The 20,289-nt window shown below is 42.1% G+C and overlaps 3 protein-coding genes across 4 annotated transcripts in view; 2 read left to right on the top strand and 1 right to left on the bottom strand.

Moving 5' to 3' along the window:
- Positions 1-4,653, top strand: part of LOC129357174 (ataxin-7) — a 32,806-nt gene extending 28,153 nt beyond the window's left edge. For both annotated transcript variants that reach the window (XM_055026605.1, XM_055026604.1), the window contains one exon: positions 405-4,653. In XM_055026605.1, coding sequence (XP_054882580.1) covers positions 405-422 — 18 coding nt within the window. In that variant the 3' untranslated portion in view covers positions 423-4,653. The remainder of the gene's footprint in view (positions 1-404) is intronic.
- On the bottom strand, positions 4,565-9,062 carry psmd6 (proteasome 26S subunit, non-ATPase 6). Its single transcript, XM_055026606.1, has 8 exons — positions 8,792-9,062; positions 8,133-8,338; positions 7,043-7,188; positions 6,745-6,964; positions 6,157-6,265; positions 5,870-6,038; positions 4,997-5,074; positions 4,565-4,892 (listed from the first exon to the last, which is right to left on the bottom strand). The coding sequence occupies exons 1-8, from the start codon at positions 8,934-8,936 to the stop codon at positions 4,796-4,798; spliced, it is 1,170 nt and encodes a 389-aa protein (XP_054882581.1). The 5' UTR covers positions 8,937-9,062; the 3' UTR covers positions 4,565-4,795.
- Positions 9,063-9,979: 917 nt separating this feature from the next.
- Positions 9,980-19,484, top strand: slc2a9l1 (solute carrier family 2 member 9, like 1). Its single transcript, XM_055027205.1, has 12 exons — positions 9,980-10,015; positions 14,982-15,077; positions 15,191-15,351; positions 16,000-16,124; positions 16,224-16,353; positions 16,436-16,584; positions 16,659-16,846; positions 17,086-17,196; positions 17,471-17,572; positions 17,960-18,032; positions 18,696-18,823; positions 18,932-19,484. Exons 1-12 carry the CDS (start codon positions 9,992-9,994, stop codon positions 19,115-19,117), a joined length of 1,473 nt encoding a protein of 490 aa, XP_054883180.1. The 5' UTR covers positions 9,980-9,991; the 3' UTR covers positions 19,118-19,484.
- The last annotated feature ends 805 nt before the right edge of the window (positions 19,485-20,289 follow it).

Below are 20,289 nucleotides of genomic sequence, written 5' to 3'. Positions count from 1 at the left end.
TGCAATTCTTGGTTTCTCTACCCACATAAAGTTGCCTCTACAAAGTGAGGGTAGGTATGAGCATTGTAAGTTTATTTTTATTGTGACAAGTTTTGTCGTCTTTGCAAATAAGCGTAACGCTTTGGTCTTTTTAAAAGAATCCCAATGAAATGTCGTTTGGAAGAATCTGTAGTTGTAATGAGACAGAATGCGCTTTGCCTTCTAGCGCGGCAAAAGTTCAAGTTGTGGACAAAATGAGAGACGATTACGTCTGAGCACTTCTAGACCGCCTGTGATATAAACACTGAACTGTAAAGGTTTAAGAAATACTTGATGCTTCACCAAATCATCCTTCAGTTAATCTACTTTTTAATCTCAACGGCTTATTTTATCTTTCTTCATTCCTTTGCTTTTTGCCTCCGCAGCCAAAAGCTCGTCCCTGACAGCGACTTCCTGCCTCTGCGATGGAGACAGGCGGCCAGGGGAACGTCCAGAGTGGTCTGCAATCTGTTCTGGACTGCACGAGGCCTTGTGAAATAAAATCCACATGACTCTCAGCTTCCCACAATCCTCAGGGTGGAGATGATCTGGACTGCCCAGTGAAGTAGACGTGGTCCTCACTATTTCTCCCAAAGCCATGTGTGTGTCAGGTGTGTGCGTGTTTGAAAAGAGGTGGGCAAAGATACCGAATGCAAAGTCGAACCCCCGCCGCCCTGCACTCCTCTGCCCCATTGATCCGAGAGGTCTTCCCAGCTGTTTTGGAGGTAGAGGGAACACAACAAGCCGATCTATTTCCGTTCGAGTTCAAGAGCGAGTGTGTAAAAGTGCGAGAGTTTTTATTTGTTTTTATATTACTCCTCTGCCCCTCCAAATGTTAGATTCTGCTGGAGTCCCCAGCTTTATTCCAGCCCCATCGCCTGATCTCAGAAGCCTTGCAAGGAGAGCCGGAGGAGACTCCAAGTTTCTAATTTCAACACCTTAAGTCACACCATAACTACTTTTTTTTTTAAATGTCCGTTAAAGTCCGACACGTTCAGTAACCGAGGGTTACACGCAGTCGCCCCCTAGCGGATAATCTGGTCAACTCTTCCAATCGTCCAGAATAATTATGCAAGTGTTACCTTTTTTTTTCTGATTTCTAATGAGCTTTGTTTTGGGTTTTTTTTTAACACTGGACTACAAAGGGTCTTTGTAGACTTGGTGAAGACGGTTGTGCTTTTAAATGTGAAAAAGGACACCTGATGTGCCCGTTGGATCGATCGGTTCTTTTGTCAGCGAGAAAAGCCTGTCCCTGAGGGGACGTCTCAGTTTCCCGAATCTATACATTGTAAAAAAAACAACAAAAAAACCCCAACAAAAACAAAACAAAAAAAAATAACAACACGGCAACAGTAGATCTACCCTCCCACCCCCGAACTGTGAAACGCACTAAATAATTGTCCACAAAGCTTGCCAAAAAAAACTGCCACAGCTTTGCCAACTACTTTCTATTATAAGAGGAGAAGGATGGGGGACCGTTAAAGCCACAACTTCCCTACTTTATCCCCACAAAGCGCTGTGAAATTCTCAGCTATGTGTGGACAGATGTGAATCGTAATGTTTTCCATATGGAATCAGGTAAAAGGTACGTCTTAACTGGAACAAACTTGCACGTCTACTCGTCTTCTGTGGGGTGTAATTGTCCCTCCCGGTGGGTAACCACTACCGAATCTCTGGTTGTTACTTTCCCCGACGCCTCGCGGTCATAAAGAGGGAGGCGTGGTTGTTGGCTATGGAGCGCCAAAACTGCCGAAATTTTCTAAACAAAATTTTAAGCATTATTTATCCACAAAGAAATTGAAAGGAAACAAATATCCCGACTTATTATGTCAAATATAGTTATAGAATACCAGATGAATTCATTAAAAAAATGAAATCAAAACTTAATATCTCATAATTATTTCAGTATTCAGTTATTTCATGGCTTTTTCTTTTTGTTGCTGCAGTACATCATGAAACGATTCAAATGTCTGAGTGTCAAAAGCTTCATGATGTATTGCAGCAACAAACCATGAACTAATTGTTCAAATGAAGGTTTGTCCTCAAAAATCAAAAAGAATATTTTGTAGTTTATTACAAATTGAATGAACGTTTCATGCATTTATTTGCAACTTCAGTTGTTTTGAAAAAAAAAAAAAATTGAAAAATTCAAATTAGGCACTTTTGGATCTCCATAGAACCCTAGCATAATACTAACAGGTGGATCTCAATAAAACGTGTTTGAAAAATGTCTTTCAGCTACTTAATTGAAGAAGCGAAATGGTTTATTTCTATTCAGGTTGAAGATCGAGGCTTGCAGCCAACAGAAACCTAATGTCAAGTTTCTCGGATAATGAGAATATTACAGATGATTTTTTTCAAAAAGGGGGATGTTTATAGAGACAGTACAGCACAGGTGGATCAGCCTGCTGGACGGGAACCGCAGCCTTCACCTTTCCTGCATTCTTGGTTCTCTCATCTTCCTCTTGCTTGCTCCCGCTGGTACTTGAGGCGAATTGCTCTAAAATGTTCTGATTTTTGGACTTGATAAAACCGAGTGGACCAACAGCAGCAGTTCATGGGACTCCATCCCCCCCAGAAGCAAAACATAACACTGGAGCTCAACAACTTGGATGCCACTGCAACTTGATTTTCTTTCATTTCAAACGTCGACCACTTTTTGTCCTTATGCTCTTATCCGGCTAATCTACGATTCCATTTGATCTTTTTTTGGAATATCTCACCACAGGGAATTTCACCAGTTGTAGTCGTCCTGCATTATGTCTGCTGCAGTCCAAGCTGAGCGAATCGCTCTTGAATTGACTTTGCAGTTACTTCTTTTGCTTGAGCACTTTTTCCTTCCACTTCATTTTCTTTATCAGAGCCCTTTTCCTGGCGTGCAGAAGGTGTCTAGAGACCGTCTGCTGGACAACTGTAAGAAAGTCTTCCCCACAATAGTGCTTTAAAAAAAAAATCCCTCACGTAATAATTCATGATTTACACAAACAGTTTATCAGCTGAAAGAAATAAATCATCAAACTTAGCAGAACACTTGAAATGGATCCCTTTAAGTCTGAGCTTCAATGTTTGAATTGAATTCTGGATTTTCTAAATTGAAATGCAGTCCAACTTCAATATTTAAAAAACAAACAACAACAACAAAAAACACAGGCAATACTCACTCGTTTGTTGTTTCTGAGTTTTTCTGGTGCCAGATTCATGAAGATGGCTTCACGAGAAAACAAGCTAAAAAGCAACTCCCGTTGATTTCTATATACAAACAAAAAAAACTAATAAAAATCCTTCACTGATGTCAAAGCTGAATTTTTTTTTTGGTCGTTTTCTAAGAAATACTCTTTAATTCACCATGTTTTCTTGTAGCCTATGTATCAAGTATTCCTATTTGAGAATACATATTTTGTTAACAAATTGTACATAGTAAAGTATGTATTTTTGCACGGGCATTTTTCCTACACGCTGAACTTTTTGGTACAATTTTAAAGATTATTTATTTATTAAGAAGAAGAGAAAAAAAAGAGAGAGAGATCTTGCGGACAAGACTATTTGAAGTGGTTCACTGCCAAGTTTATGCGATGCAATACATCCCCGTTTGTCGAAGCATCTCATGAATCGTGTACTCGACCTTTAAAGGAGGGACAGGGAGACGTCGCCGCCGTAGCATGTGTCTGTATGAGAGATACCTTTATTCATGCACCAAGGTCTGAATCACACGTGCTTTTTACCAGACGGTTTTATGTTGCCTACTAATCCGACTCTGTGTGACCCCTGTTGGTCTGAAATGTCACAGCCTGAAGCTGTGTCCGTTTGGGAAAAATTTAAAAAAAAGATGTTTTAGGGACTTTTTCTAAGTCGTCCGCTGTGCAGACTTGAACACATTTCACGATTGGAGGGTGGTGTTGGGGGTGCTACAGGGACGTGGCGACCTTGGCGAGGAAGAAGAGCAGTTGAAAAGTTGTCTGCTTCCTCGTTGCCGGTTTAAATCGCAGCTTTTCCCGGATGAGTTCAGCAGCAGTTCGAAAGAAATATCAAATCAAGAAAGTGCCTGAATTAGTTCCTCTCCCCGACTCTCTGAGGACAGTATTCGTCGGGTGGCTTTACCCTACTTGAATGTTCAAAGTATTGGAGTTTGGTTTAAATATCAGCCTGTGAACCCTTAAAGAAAAAACAAACAAAAAAATCTAAATAAACCAGAGCTTCTCATTCACTTGGTTAAAAAAACCTTTTGTTTTTCTTCAGACATGTTGAAATTTTGTTCCGTTTCACTTTTCAAATTTCACTGAGATTTTTTTCTTTTCAGAAGAAAAAGTTTGAGGATGTTTTGTTTCTTATGTGCACCGCAGACCTGGAATGTTAAATGTGACAGCGAATCCAACTCATGTCTGGGAAGGAAAAAGAATTAAAAAAAAAAAATAGATAAAAAAAAAGCATTCATACTTTGTAAAAGCGTGTATAGATTTTTGTTTTCTGTATACATTATCAGAATCATTTTCAGCTGGACTTATGTATTTGGCTGCTATGTAATTCATGAACAAAACATAGGTTAGAATTAATATTTAAAGAAAAAGATTGTATAGTATATTTGTTTTGTAACAAGTTTGTGTAAATAAAATAATTTATACTGTTATTTATATGAAACTCTGCCTCCGCCTTGTTTGTCAACTCAACAGCAGGGGACATTTTAGGTAAACAGGTTTTATTATATACACAATATAAGCCACTTTGTCAGACAAATACCAAGAGGAAAATTCGTAACGCTCCATCACGGTGGACGCCAGGGTTACATGTTAATGACTCTTGACAGCTTCTGGACTCTATTGAGCAGCAGGTCGCCCTTCTTGATGGTCTCCTGGTACTGCCAGTTTTTGCTATCAGGTCTGTTTAAAAAAACAAAACAAAACAGAACAAGCTATAAGTCTCAAAAGCTTTGCTGCCAAACCACTGTACTTGCATTTTCAGTATTTAAATGTGTTCATGTTACCTGTTAGTTTCCACAATCTCGTTAACTTTATCAATTTTACAGTGCAGACGTCCGGCGGCGATGAATCGGGACAGTTCCCTACGGAAAGGAAATGAGATCTGAGTCGGTTGGCCTAAAACAAAGAACTGCGTGAGGATTCCTGTGAACCTTCACATAAATCAAAGTTCTGAGTTGGAAATAAGTTACTAATTAAATAAATGTTCTGTTTTTGGATAAAGTTAAAGTTTGACCAAAAACTACCGTTTAGTAGACGGCGGACGTCTGATCTAAATATAGCCTTCAACCTTTTTAAGGATGTGTGAAAACTTTCAAATTAATCTCTTTTTTTAAAGCAGTAAACATAAAACAGAGAAACCTTTCATTTGACAACAAAGAAAAACGATTGAGAATTTAGCAAAATAAGTAAAATCTGCAAGGCTGTTGGCTCCCCGAGCAATCCCTTTTAAAATGAACATAAGTGAAGTAAAATCATTTACTTATGTTCAACCTTTTTAAAGATGAACATTTAATGACTTCATTTACTTTTAATTAATAATCCATCCTGGAGGACCCATCTTGTCACCAAACAGTCAAGAGGATGGTCAGGGAATTCAAAATACTCAAAGTTAAGCTAAGCAGTAATTGTGTTTGAGGGGATATGATTCCTATGTAGTCACAAACATAGTTACCTAAAGAATATATATATTGTAGGTCTTTTATCATCAGAACAGTACCATAAAATATTGTAAAAAGAACTTTAAGACCATAACACCCACCCCGATCGGATCCATTTCTATAATTATTAGAGAAAAGGAGAACCAATATGTTCAGTCTGAGTTCATGCAGACTAAACAAATGATGAGTTATAAAACAGTGGTGTAAACGTCGACTCACTGATCGATGAACTCTGTGCTGACGCCGAAGGCCTCGGCCATGTACCCCAGCGTGAGGGAGCGGTAGGACTCCAGCAGCTGGCTGTAGGCCTGGATCCTCATCTCCCTCACATAGTAGCGGTAGTGTGGGGCGAAGAGCCAGTCTTTCTTCATCTCCTGCTCCACCAGAGCTGCAACCAACACGCTCGCGTCAGGATGACATAGGAAAGCCGTTTATCCGACACAGAGTACACGTTGGACTCGACCCGTGCAGCTTTATTTTGAAAAAGCCACAAGAGACAAACTCACCCAGAGACTGGAAGAAGACAGAGTAACGGCACTCGTACAGGGAGAACAGATACTGGCGGACGGACGGGAGGCTGTGCAGCACCTCCAGGATCTCTGCTCCTTTTATCACCTGAGGAGGAGGACAGGTGATTAGTTTGACATTTTACATTACAGTTTAGTTTACTTTCATTGTGACTCGTCTAATCAGGTTAGTTTTAATTCGTTTTTAGAATGTGCTTGCTTGTTTTCATTAGTTATTTGTTGAATATGTTTTGGTTTTATTAGTCATAGTAGTAGTTCTGGTTAGTTTTTAGGTAGATCATTTAAAAAGGTCCAAGTATTGGCTATGTATACATTGATAGGGTAATGAATGCTCAACAGAATTATTGTTGATAATTCTGATTCTGGAATTTATCCCAACTTTTGGAGACTACCATAATTTGCCCACAGCTGAAATTTTTTTTATTAAGTTTGACAGGTATTGTAACTCTAATTTCAGTACATTTTAATTAGTTGCACAAATGAATGATTTAGTTCCAGTTAGTTTTTAGTCCTTCCCCGTTAATTACCATTTTATTTGATCTCACTTTGCTCAACACTTCTCCCTACCTTTTCGCGGAGGTCAGGCCTCTTCAGGGCGATCATGCAGACGTAAACTGTGTAGGTGACAAACGTCTTGTAGTCCATGAGCTCGTACGAGGTGAAGGTGGAGACGGTGTCGAGGAAAAGCTCGGCGGCCTGCTTGAAGTCTCTGATGGCCACGCAGTACAGACCCTGGTAGACCTTCAGGCGGTTCCTCCGGTCCCAGTCCCCGCCCTCCTCGATGAGGCTGCGCAGAGAAGAAGAAGCACAACCGTTACGCCCCGCGATGACGCCGGCAGGCGGATGAGGACGAGGCAGGACGAACCTCTTGGCTTTTTCCGAGTTGCGTGTGATGAGGTCACTGTCCATGTAGAAGAGACCGATCCTCAGCAGGTAGAAGACGATGTCTAACCTGTGACCCAGAGCCACCGTCTTGTCGTAGGTCTTCCTGAAAGCCGTCAGCGCGCCCTCCTGCGGTGGCGCACAGGAAAAAGGGGAATAAATTCAATGAATTTCTCAGTGATGCAAACATGCTTAAACGTGTGACAATAATAGCTGTCACAAGACTTTGAGACGCGCGAGAGAAATTAGCATGGTTTGGTTTGAAAACATTCAAACCATAAACAGACTTGTGAAGGTGAATTTTCTACAGTCTTTTTCTGGTTTTAAGTTAACTTTATTTTCATTATTGCTTTATTTCTAACTTCACAAGTTGGCCGCTCGCTCAAAATGTTGTGCAAAAGATTCAAGACGAATTGTTAGAAAATTATAGTTCTCTGCAGAGGAGCATTGCCATTCAACCAACAAGGACTTTTATGTTGAAGAAGCAAACTAAAGAAGAGCAAATAGAAATTGATGTTTACACAGATTTCTATAATTGTTTTTACTGTATCAAACTTGCTATTGTGCTAGATTTTGCGCCAGTACTTTTAATATTTTCTTTGTACGCTATTGTAGAGTTTGTTGTAAATGTTTTCACTGTCTTGAGTTGTTCTTTTGCTTTAAAGTCATCCGTTTGTTTTCATGCTTTATGATTGGTTGATTTTTGGCTTTTGTTTTTTATCCATTATTTTAGGACCTGTCTGTTTTACCACGTTTAAAGCACATTTCGTGGCCTTTGTTCCTATGAAATTACTCCACTAAAATTTTTATCTCTCCTGAGTGAAATCAGTGAAGTCAGCCGTCTTTCTTATAAATATATAGGTCATAAAATACCTATGCACAACGCATAAAAATTACGTTTTATGACATTTTTACCTGTAAAGGCCAGAAAATAACACTTGCACATCAAAAAACTTTTTGCATGCATTTTTAATGACTAGATTCGGAGGGTTTGACTTGCTTCACGTCAATCATTTATTCATTTTTAAGATGCATTCCAACACATCACCCGTCCTCGCTGAAGCATCCCTCACCTTATCCCCGATTCTGATTAAATATTCCGCCTTGGCCATCATGACGTCCCGGATCTCGCTCTCTCCCATGTTCTTCTCCGCGTCATCCAGCACGTCGTCCAGGCGCTTCAGCTCCTCCTCGTTGGCCTTTTTCATTTTGCTCAGCAGCTCCGAGTCCAGCGGCCACTTCAGCTCCTTGCACAGACCCTCATAGTACGGCGCCATGTCTAAAGCACACACACACAGAAATCCGGCACATTCACAAGAACCCCAAAAATCTCAATCAACGCGAGACTTTGAATACGCATAATATTTGGTGTAAGGATGTGAGGTATCCCCGGGAACCCACTTCTCGTCTTCTCGCGTCACAAAAATGACAAAGAACTGAAACCGACCGAATGAGCACAAAGTCTGTCTTGTTTGTGTTTTACTAGTTTTGTAACAAAAAAAGCCGTTTTAAACTTTTTGTTGTCCGACGCTAGCAGTGTTAGCTAACAGGCTAATGCTCGCGCTAAGCATTTACTTTGACGTATTGTTTTTACAAACCTCACCCACACCTCAGTAAAAGCAATTCCCTAAGCGTATCTGTCTAATGAACAGCTGTCAACACGTGGCTCGGTTGTGTTAGTTAAAAATCACTGCGTTCAAAAAAAGAGAAGAAATAAAAAAGGCTAACTCACTGTTAGCTTTAATAGCATCCATTAGCTCGGTTTTCACTTTCTCGTCTCGTCGGTGTCCGTCCATTGTGAGCAGAAATTTCAGCTGAGCTATCCTCAAATCGGGGTTCTTAGGCAGACCCTCCTCCTCCAAGTTCTCCAGTGGCATTTTTGTCTCTTGGTAAATAGGCAAACGAGTAAATAAAAAGGCTCCTTTTTTATTGTGGAGATGCGATCCACTATTCGCTGTTACCCAGCTACTCAACGATGACTACGGGAAACACTGAACAGCGTTGCTTCCGCTGGAGCGACATGAGGAAAGAGCGGAGTGACACAAGATAAATAAACACAATTTTAGATTGCTGCCCCCTGGCGGACGTCAAGCAAAACACATGTTTAACCGCACAAGCAGCGATTCCAATGTTTACAAAAAAAAGCAGCCAAGTAGTTTTTTACGATTTAAAAAGCAATTATCTCGTGTTTATTGTTCACAACATGAACAGTGCTTTTATGAAATAAAACTCTTCGTAAACACAGTGGAAATGAGATACACTGCACAAAAAACCAACTATCCTTACTGACATTAAATGAGATAGAAGTTTCCTCCTTTGAATTAGTTACCACAGACGTTTTGAAAATATTTTTATCACTTTTTTCAACATCAAAAGTTTATATACAAGAAGATTGCTGTGCCCTATAAGGGTGGCAGCATCGTGTGGTGATGGTGCCATTCTGTGCACTTCTCAAAACAGCTGACTTAACGAGGAACCATGCGCAAATGTTGATGGAACATCTCATAAGCGAGTCTTTAAAACAAGACATGGACTCTGGTCAAATTACGAAGACCTCTCATAGTCATTATTCTGGCACCGGACTATAGATCCTTGCCGACCTAAAACAGGGTCGGCTGGGATTTAGTCTGGTTTAACGTCCTTTTGCACAGTGCAAATATGTGGTTTCAACTGTACGTAATGGTTCATGACTTGCAGAGTTACGTATCTGAATCATATACGGAGTCGTTTTCCGTCCGGGAGTTGTCCGTTTCTCTTTTCACACCAGGCCAGGTTCCTACAGCTCTCGTCACTTCCCATCAGCAGGCCGACGGCCTGTTTCTGGTGCTTAATTTTTACTCCAAACGAGTTAATGATAACCAGCCTGTGGGTTTTAAAGCGGCCTGCGGAGTCTGGATCTGCGGACTGCGATGTTCAAGGCCGTCGACACAGAATGGAAACTTTCTTCCACCAACTGGTAGGAGCTCCACATATTACTAACATATCTGTTTACATACCAGGATGATTTTTAAACGTAAACGCTGAAAAGAGCAGTGGAAAAGAAACATATGCGGCAATATCAGATTCACTGATGATAACTTTTAATATACATAATCTGTTATTCGGCATTTCGGGTTAAAAAAAAATACTTATGCAAATTTGCATGACGACCTTAACGTATTATGGTTCACTGGCAAACATATTGTTTTTAGCCACTCGTTGTTTTATGTAATAAATGATTTAGATCATATTTTTAGCTGAGTCATTGTGACTTGTGTCTTGCTTAGTTATTTTTTATTGTTTTAATTCAAACCTTTTAAACATATTTAAGGTGGAAAAATCAATTAAAATGAACACTACTTCAAATTATTTTGAGAGTAGGAGTATTTTAAAAAAATCATAATTCCTACTGATTTCATAATCAAATAAAAAAAAATTCTACCTTTACATTTTCATCTCTACATATTCAGACATGTGGCTCGGCAAAGTTATATTTACACCTGTGTATGAAGTCCAGAATAATGAAACGAAAGGAAAATAAAAAAGACAGACAAAAATCTCCTCAGAAAATTCTGGCAGCATTGTGGTCCCAGCAACTGTTTCAGCAGAATAATCTATATTAAGAAGCCATGCATCAATTATGCACGTCTCACTTTTCTCCACATAGTCAGACCCTCTTTCACTCACGAGAATTTAGCTGCACTACAGTTATGTGAAGGTCAAACGTCATTATAAGCACACAGTTTCTCACTCAAACTCCATCAACATGACGTTTAACCCTAAAGCTAATCCTACATTTCTCATGGTTGTCAGAAAACGCTCCAACTCCATCTGCAGATAAGTTTGCTTCGAATTTACTTTTGGTTTTTAACACCATTGAGAATGGCGTTCTGGTTTAATGTCTTTTACAATTTTAAGCTTTTACACGTTTTGTTGCTTTAAGAAAAAATAAAGTTAGGTATTCAAATGTAATTGTCTTTTCTGACCAAGGGCTTGTTATATGATGTTGCTCAAATTAGACTTTGGTACAATCACGGCCTTAGCACAGAGAAACACCTCTGGCTTTCTCTTTTAACAACAGTTCTGCTTCTTGCTTATTAACAACTTTAAAAAAAAAAAATCGATTGAATTTTTTAATTTATCATTTATTTTTTTATGTCGAACAAATTTAATAAACAAACTAAACAGTAATGAAATCACAACTACATGGCTATTTTACTTTTAAAAAAAGGTCTCTGTTTTCAGTATTCACACAAAATCTATTTAAAATGTTCTTAACTAGAGTTCATTATTATTAATTATAACATTAAAAACACCAGAATTACAAATGTTTAAAAAAAATTATATATATATATATATATATATATATATATATATATATATATAAAAAAAAAAATTCCCTTCTCACCCACCGCGGGTGGTTCTTATCCTCTGAGCTCGGGTCCTCTACCAGAGGCCTGGGAGCTTGAGGGTTCTGCGCAGTATCTTGGCTGTGCCAAGGACTGCATATTTCTGGACTGAGATGTCTGATGTTGTTCTGGGATCTGTTGTAGCCACTGCTCCAGTTTGGGGTTACTGCCCCGAGGGCCCCGATGACCACAGGCACCACTGTGGTCTTCACCTTCCAGGCCCTCTCCAGTTCCTCCCTGAGGCCCTGGTATTTCTCTAGTTTCTCGTGCTCTTTTTTCCTGATGTTGCAATCACTTGGTATTGCTACATCTACCACAACGGCTTTCCTCTGATGTTTATCCACTACGACAATGTCTGGTTGGTTCGCCATTACCATTTTGTCTGTCTGGATCTGGAAGTCCCACAGGATCTTAGCTCTGGCGTTCTCCACCACCTTTGGGGGTGTTTCCCACTTTGATCTTGGGGTTTCCAGTCCATATTCTGCACAGATGTTTCTGTACACTATGCCTGCCACTTGGTTATGTCGCTCCATGTACGCTTTCCCTGCCAGTATCTTGCACCCTGCTGTGATGTGCTGGACTGTCTCAGGGGCCTCCTTGCACAACCTACACCTTGGGTCTTGTCTGGTGTGGTAGATCTGGGCCTCTATTGCTCTGGTGTTTAGGGCCTGTTCCTGGGCTGCCAGGATGAGGGCCTCTGTGCTGTCCTTGAGTCCAGCTTTTTCCAGCCATTGGTAGGATTTACTGATATCAGCCACTTGGGTTATTTGCTGGTGGTACATCCCATGTAGGGGTTTGTCCTCCCATGATGGTATCTCTGGCACCTCAACCTCCGTTCCCTGTTGTCTGAGACATTCACTGAGCACATTGTCTGTTGAGGCTTTGTCCCTGATGTATTTATGGATCTTAGTTGTTTCGTCCTGGACAGTGGTTCTCACACTCACTAGTCCTCTGCCTCCTTCCTTGCGGCTCGTGTACAGTCTCAGGGTGCTGGATTTGGGATGGAACCCTCCATGCATGGTTAGTAGCTTTCTAGTCTTAATATCTGTGGCTTTTATCTCCTCCTTTGGCCAGCTAATTATTCCAGCAGGGTATCTGATTACTGGCAGGGCATAGCTGTTTATCGCACGGATTTTGTTCTTGCCATTGAGCTGGCTTCTCAGGACTTGCCTTATTCGTTGGAGATATTTAGCTGTGGCTCCTTTCCTTGTGACCTCATCGAGGTTGCCATTTGCTTGTGGTATACCTAGGTACTTGTAACTGTCCTCTATGTCTGCTATTGTTCCTTCTGGGAGTGAGACCCCTTCTGTGTGGATGACCTTCCCCCTCTTTGTGACCAGAACCACACACTTCTCTAGTCCGAATGACATCCCAATGTCAGTGCTGTAGATCCTGGTGGTGTGGATCAGTGAGTCGATGTCTCGCTCACACTTGGCGTACAGCTTGATGTCATCCATGTAGAGTAGGTGACTGATATTGGCCCCATTTTTGAGTCTGTATCCGTAGCCAGTCTTGTTGATAACTTGGCTGAGGGGGTTCAGGCCTATGCAGAACAGTAGCGGGGACAGAGCATCTCCTTGGTATATGCCACATTTGATGGACACTTGTGCAAGTGGTTTGCAGTTGGCTTCAAGGGTGGTTTTCCACAGCCTCATCGAGTTTGCAATGAAGGCTCTCAGAATCCTGTTGATGTTATACATCTCTAAGCATTCAATGATCCAAGTATGCGGCATTGAGTCATAGGCTTTCTTGTAATCAATCCAAGCCATGCACAGGTTGGTGTGTCGGGTTTTGCAGTCTCGGGCAACTGTGCGGTCTACGAGGAGTTGGTGTTTGGCTCCTCTGCTATTTACACCGATACCCTTCTGTGCCGTGCTCATGTGTTTATCCATGTGTTTGCTTATCTTGGCCGCTATGATGCCTGACATGAGCTTCCAGGTTGTGGAGAGGCAGGTTATTGGTCGGTAGTTGGTGGGACTGGACCCTTTGATGGATCCTTCTGGATTAGGATTGTCCGCCCTTCAGTTAACCATTCAGGGTGAGTCCCACTTTGTAGCAGCTGGTTCATTTGGGCTGCCATTCGCTCATGGAGAGCAGTGAGTTTCTTTAGCCAGTAGGCATGGATCATGTCAGGCCCTGGTGCTGTCCAGTTTTTCATACCTGAGACTCTTTCTTGGACATCTGTCACAGTGATGGTTACCGGGGCTTGCTCAGGGAGGTTGCTGTGGTCCTCTCGTAGAGAGATCAGCCACTGTGCATTGCTGTTGTGGGACGCCTCCCTTTCCCATATGCCTTTCCAGTATTGTTCCGTCTCCAGCCTTGGTGGGTCTGCTCTGTTGTTATTGTTACCCTGCCATTGAGAGTACACCTTAGCTGGTTGAGTGGAGAAGAGCCGGTTAATCCTTCTGGATTCATTCTCCCTTGTGTATCTCTTTAGGCGGCTGGACAAGGCTTGGAGCCTCTGTTTGGCAGTCTCGAGTGCTTCAGGTATGGGCATCTGCCTGTACTTTCTGGGTACTGGTCTTTTCATTGCACCCTTGTGGAGCTCTGACAGTTGGCTCACTTCCCTCCTTGTTACCTTGATTTTAGCCTCTAACCGTCTTTTCCATGGTGGGTATTGGGTCTCATGGTTGCTCTTATAGCCAAGTATCTCAAGGATCACTGATGCTGAGTTGTAGATCAGCTCATTGGTTTCTGTTATGGTGTTGGTAGGGATCGTTCTCAATGCTGCATTCACATTCTCAATGAGACTTTCAGATGGTACTTCACTCAGCCGTTGTAATTGGCGCCGGGGAGGCCTGGTTGTCATTCGGGTCATGATTCTCTCTCTCAGGTCAGCAGCTGTCTCGTTCAGCTCTGTTTTGCTCATTGGGGCCGTGTATCCCCTCACTGGGTGGGGACTTGTAGTTAAGTCCCCACAGTCCTGACATCCGGGTTCCTCCCTTTTGCCGTAGCATTTATGTTGTATCTCGTCAATCTCAAGTTGTGATAGCAGTTGCCGTTTGCGGATGTTGGAACACTGAGCTACTAGTTGTTTTAGCGCTTAGTGTTGACTGGGGATGTCGAAGTAACCATTCCTTCCCCAGTCTTTGCATGTAACCCCTCTGACTAGGGTTACTTGAGTAGTAGCATTCCAACAGATCCACATTTTCATCTCTCGCCCATTTCCGTCTTGTTCCAGTAGCCCATTTGTCATCAAGGTGCTCTGGTTCCCCAACACCTGACGCAGACCTTGTTTGGCCGGGCGACGTCTGAGCCGGCATGTTATGCAACTTAGTATCTCTCATGGTATGAGGTAGGCAGTAGCTTGAAGGGTCTTGCCTAAGGACCCAGACTGGATTCGAACCCTGCCCTCTCGGGTGATATACTGATGCCTTATGTATTGAGCTATCCAGTCAGCATATATATATATATATATATATATATATATATATAATATATATATATATATATATATATATATATATATATATATATATATATATATATCTCTGTTGTGTCGATCATGATTCTGTTTTCACTCCTTCATTTCAGACTCAAGGCAATGCTCTGCTTGTAATCATAATTTTGGGCTGTGGAGGAAGTTTCCATACTGGTTACCACATAACCGGACTCAGTTCTCCCTCACCAGTAAGAAAAAAAAGACAGAAAAAAAAAACAAAACTACAAGCCCATTTTCTGAGTTTTCCCACATTTTGGTGTTATTTGTTTGGTCACAATACGGATTGTTGATGTCTTTCCAGTACATTCAGCACTTCATCAACAGCAGCTGGTATGACAGGTACCAGGAGTCTCCAGGTACTCAGAAGGTCACCATGATCTGGTCTCTTATCGTCTCCATGTACGCCGTCGGGGGACTTTTTGGTGCCGTCAGTGTCAAACTCTTCTCACGAAAACTGGGAAGGTGTGTGCACGTGGCTTATGGGTAAAGGTATCCGCGAATGTGGGACGTGTTTCCCACTTGGATCGGAAAACTGTATGTAAGCTCCTGTTTGAGATTGCATAGTGGTAAAGAGGCAAACGATAAATCAAGTCTGGGAAGCAAGCGTGTCTAATCTCAAATGATCACTTATTTCAATTAAGTATCAGACAATCACTTTGTCACTTTTACCCTGCGCTGCATAATCATGGAATCCTGCCAACGTCGCCAAGTCGCTGCTCCAAAAGCACAGGAAAGGTTTCCTCATCCTTTCCAGATTGGTGTCAATCACTTACTTTGTTTCTCATCAGTTTTTGTGGCGTGATGTTTTACTTTTGGAGGTCCGTTCCCCTACTTCGTGGCGTCAGACACATCCTACTTAAGTGCTTTCTTTGCAGTGTTCTCACACTTAAATGTTTCAGGTCTGATGACCTGAAACATTTAAGTGTGAGAACACTGCGAGAAGTGAAGGAACATGTAAAAGGAACAGCACTGTGCCCTGAAAATGACCCTGGTTCTGCAGGATACACTCGAGACATGTCAACAAACATTTTTAATAAACCCACAGTGTCGCACCTCTCCGTCGTCATGTGTGCAGCCGAAGAAGACATGAATTTGACTCTCTTTGCCCAGAAAACGAGCAATGATCTGCAACAGCCTGATTTCCATTACGGGGGCAGTGATCATGCTGACCAGCAAGACGGCTAAATCCTTTGAAATGATAATCGTGGCGCGGACGCTGTATGGATACTCAGCGGGTGAGAGTCCTGATATTTACTATGAATAATTCTGAATCGTGCGTAGCTTCTGTAGTGGTGCAACCCTGCACGTTGCATATGGTGACTTGTGTGTTGCAGGTTTAGGAGGAAGCCTCCATTCAATGTATTTGGGGGAGATTTCACCAAGGAAGATAAGAGGCAGGGTGACTCTGACTTCAGCCACTTTTACTTCACTCGGCAAACTCTCCGGACAGCTTTTTGGATTAAGGTACGTCAGTCTGCGTCACCTCTTCATAAAGCAAGAGCAACGATTCAGCTGGGAACATCATTTTGTGTGTTTTTTTTGGCAGCGAGATCCTTGGCCGCCAGCACCTGTGGAACATCGTCCTCTGTGTCCCTGTGTGTTTCTCAGCGGTTCAGGTTTTGGTGCTGCCTTTCCTTCCAGAGGCTCCCAGGTATTTATTCATAGAGAAAAGGGACGACAAGGCATGCAAGCGAGGTATGCATTCCCACCTCTGAACAATTTCTCTCCTGTTTTTGCTTTAAAATTGTCTTATTTTGTCGTCGCTCCAGCCCTTCAGAGTTTGTGGGGGAAAGGCGACTACAAACAGGAAATGGAGGAGATGCTGACTGAGCACATGGCTCTCGAAGCGTCTCCGCCAAAGAGTCCACTGCGGCTGATGATGGACCGGAGCGTCCGATGGCAGCTCATCACCATGCTCGTCGTTTACTGCTGCAATCAGATGTCGGGCATGTCAGCAGTGAGACAATTAGAAATACACACGTCTCTGTCTCGGTTGGCTGGGACGAAATGAGGCCACAGAACACAAAACAGGCCCGGTCAAAGTCCAGACTTAAATCCACTGCTTCGTTTCTAATTGTTGCTTAAAGTCACGGCACTTTTATTGTCGTGATTGTAGCAAGAAACGAAGAGAAAAACAATTAAAGACACACTGCATGGACCGGTCCTAACAATTTATCGTGGCGTTCTCCTTCCCAGATCAGCACCTTCTCCTTTGACATCTTCCTGAACTCTGGAGTTCCTAAAGACAAGATCCGCTACGTCACCCTCGGTCTCGGAATATCTGAAATCCTCACCTCCATCTCCTGTGTGAGCAAATCCCGCCGCCGTCTCCCCTCTCTCACCTGACTCTGTTCCCCTTTGGTGCTTCATATTGAGCAAAATGCAGGCAGCTCAGGGATGAGTGGCTGTGTGTCATTCTTTCCTTCCTACCTTTCCTCTTCGTTCCCCTCATTTTGTCTCGAGTCTTTCCTTCCTCCCTCCTCTCATTCCATCTTCCTTTCTCAGCTCTTTCCTTGTTTTCTCTTGCTTCCTTTCTGTCTTGAAAGCTGCCTCCATTTCTTTTCTCCTTTGTTTCCAACAGAGCCTTCTGATCGAGCACACAGGGAGGAGGCCGTTATTCTGGGGGGGGTACGCCGTCATATCTGCTATCTGGATTATGGCAACAGTGATACTGAACCTAAAGGTAAACATGACAAGAATGTGGTAAAAGGAAAATGTAAAATTATTACAGAGAGATCACACATTTCTGTTTTCCTTGAGCCGCTCACTGGTGAGAAACCTCCCCAGCCCCCAATATTTACCACACATTTTCTACTCTTCAAATGTGGATATAACTTACACAACCAAGGCACAGAGGATTAAGTCAATTGTTGTGAATCGTATCTACCAAATGATAAATACGAGGCCATTTGATGTTATCTTTGAGCTGCCAGAGGATCCAGCAGTCGGTGAAAACACTGGACACATTAAATCTATTCGGCACACGCATTGCATTAAAAATGAAATGCACAAACAGTGCAGACAGTAGGTGTGACTGTGTCAAGCATCATAATGTGTGTCACTACTGCAGGACCTCAGCTGGGTTCCCTACGTTACTTCTTCTCTCATCTTCCTCTTCATCGTCTCCTTTTGCGGAGGACCTGGTGAGAACGTCGCGACCGCACCATTAAACCTTTGGTTCATTATTGGAGGACAAGCCGCGTGTTGCGCAGAGCCTTCAAAAAAATATTCATAATCTTTCAGCTTTTTGCATTTGTCAGGTTAGGACCAAATTACATTCACAAAATCAGACTTCAGATTTTGTGGATGTGATTTGATGTGCTCAATTTAGAACTGAAATTAAAACGAGGCATGTTTTTTTTTTTTTTTGCATAGGATAGCGTATGATTTTATTAAGTCCCCATGAATCTGAACTTTATAGAATCTTCAAAAATTCAGATCATAACTCATGCATGAAAAGGTTAATTTGTTTTGGGATGCATTTCTACCAGCTTTGCACATTTAGAGACTGAAAATCTCGGCCATTATTGGGTCACTTTGGTTTCATTGGGTTTTAGTTTGGGGCGCTGGAGAAAAGGGGAGATCAGTCAGAATGCATGCACTTTTCAGGTCATAATTATTTAAAAAATAAATCAATAAAAAATATATATGTAGATATAGGAACAATTGTGCTTAACCTTTCTTTCTCTTTGTAATTAGTTCGTGTTTGTGCTGAGCTATCACTGAAATAATTAAGTCAAATAATTTGAAGTTTTTTCGTTGCAAAGCAGCAGAAATCTTGTAAAGATCACTCTTTGCTCTTCCAGGCGCCGCCACAGCCACACTCAGTGCCGAGCTCTTCACTCAGTCCGATCGTCTGGCAGCGTTCGTTCTCATGGGGCTGCAGCGTTGGTTCATGTTCGCCGTGGTGGGCCTGATCTTCCCGTTCATCATTGTGCGTACAGTCACACACGCCCCGACTCTGAAGCAACCAGCCTGCATGCCGCACACTGGACGACGACTCTAACCAACACAGCTCTGCTTGTCCACTCTTTCTCCGTAGGATGCTTTCGACTCTTATTGCTTCACACTGTTTGCTGTCGTGTCCCTGCTGGGCAGCTTTTACACCTTCTTCCTTCTGCCTGAGACCAAGGGGAAGACTCTGGTGGACATTTCGGAGGAGTTTAAAGCCATCACGGTTTGTGGGAAATCCTTCCTGGAGAGCGAGAGAGTGGAGACCAAGTTGTGAGGCATGGCATCACGAGAGACGCTTTAAATGCCGAGATTTGTCCCGGACAGATTGAAGACGGATTGAAACAAGGCATTTAGGGATGTAGGATGTGCCACACCTCAGTTTTGCACATCTGGAAATTAAGTACAAATATTCATCCTTTGTCAGTTTTATTCTACAAATCATTGTATCTTCAATGGATCGCTACTCAATTCCTGTACCCATAACTCCGTACAGGTTCAGTTGAGCTTGAGTTGTCTCACACACACACACACACACACACACACACACACACACACACACACACACACACACACACACACACACACACACACACACACACACACACACACACACACACACACACACACAGCAGGTCGCCTGTGCTGCGGTGGCTGCATGATCTGTGTCTGCAATGTGTTTTTCACCGAGTTGTCAGATCTCCACTGTCTCATCCTACCCAGTAATAAATCATCCACTGTTGCCTTTGGACTCTGTCGTGTTTTGATAAGACAACCAACAGGAGTGAAATTAATGGAAACTCTCCCAGAAAGTCTGACTGCAGTGGTACAGGACATTGTTTCTTCTTATCGGTTTTTGTCTTTTTCGGCATCTTGAGGAAACTCTGAGAGCTCCGCGCCCAGTTCAGCGGTGTTGCTCATACTTTAGCACCTTTCACAGAGGAATTTCATATTTGTAGATTTTTCTGCACTCACTCTCTCAGCACCAATCCGGAGAGGGAAACACTCAGCAACACGTAATACAGTTTCTCAGGAGACGTATGAAGTTCACAGTTCGTTCGTTGTCAAATATCAACGGCAAATTTTACCGTACTTAATTTGGAGTTAATGTCAGGCGTGAACAAAATTCACAGCTTTATTCTCGACCCGGTAGTCATGACGTCATGCTTATTTACCAATATCCTTGAATGAACATTTACAAAACAGCAGGATTCATACCGAGATTACTTGGTGGACTCTGCTTGCTCTATTTTATTTTAAGCTGTCAGAGTAAATTGGGTGTAAACACAAACGCACACCACACTTTTCAGATTTTGGTTTTAATAAATTACGAAAGAATGTTTTTCCTTCAATTAAGTTAGGATCTCAAGTCATGTTTATGTACTACATCTTAAAATTGAAGCGCTTTCCACAGTTAATAACTTGCATGCTAAATGCCTCTAAATATGA

The sequence above is a fragment of the Poeciliopsis prolifica genome, unplaced genomic scaffold (genome assembly GCF_027474105.1).
Source record: "Poeciliopsis prolifica strain line A6 unplaced genomic scaffold, Auburn_PproV2 SCAFFOLD003, whole genome shotgun sequence".
Taxonomy (NCBI): Eukaryota; Metazoa; Chordata; class Actinopteri; order Cyprinodontiformes; family Poeciliidae; genus Poeciliopsis; species Poeciliopsis prolifica.
This window is presented reverse-complemented; position numbering and strand designations above follow the sequence as displayed.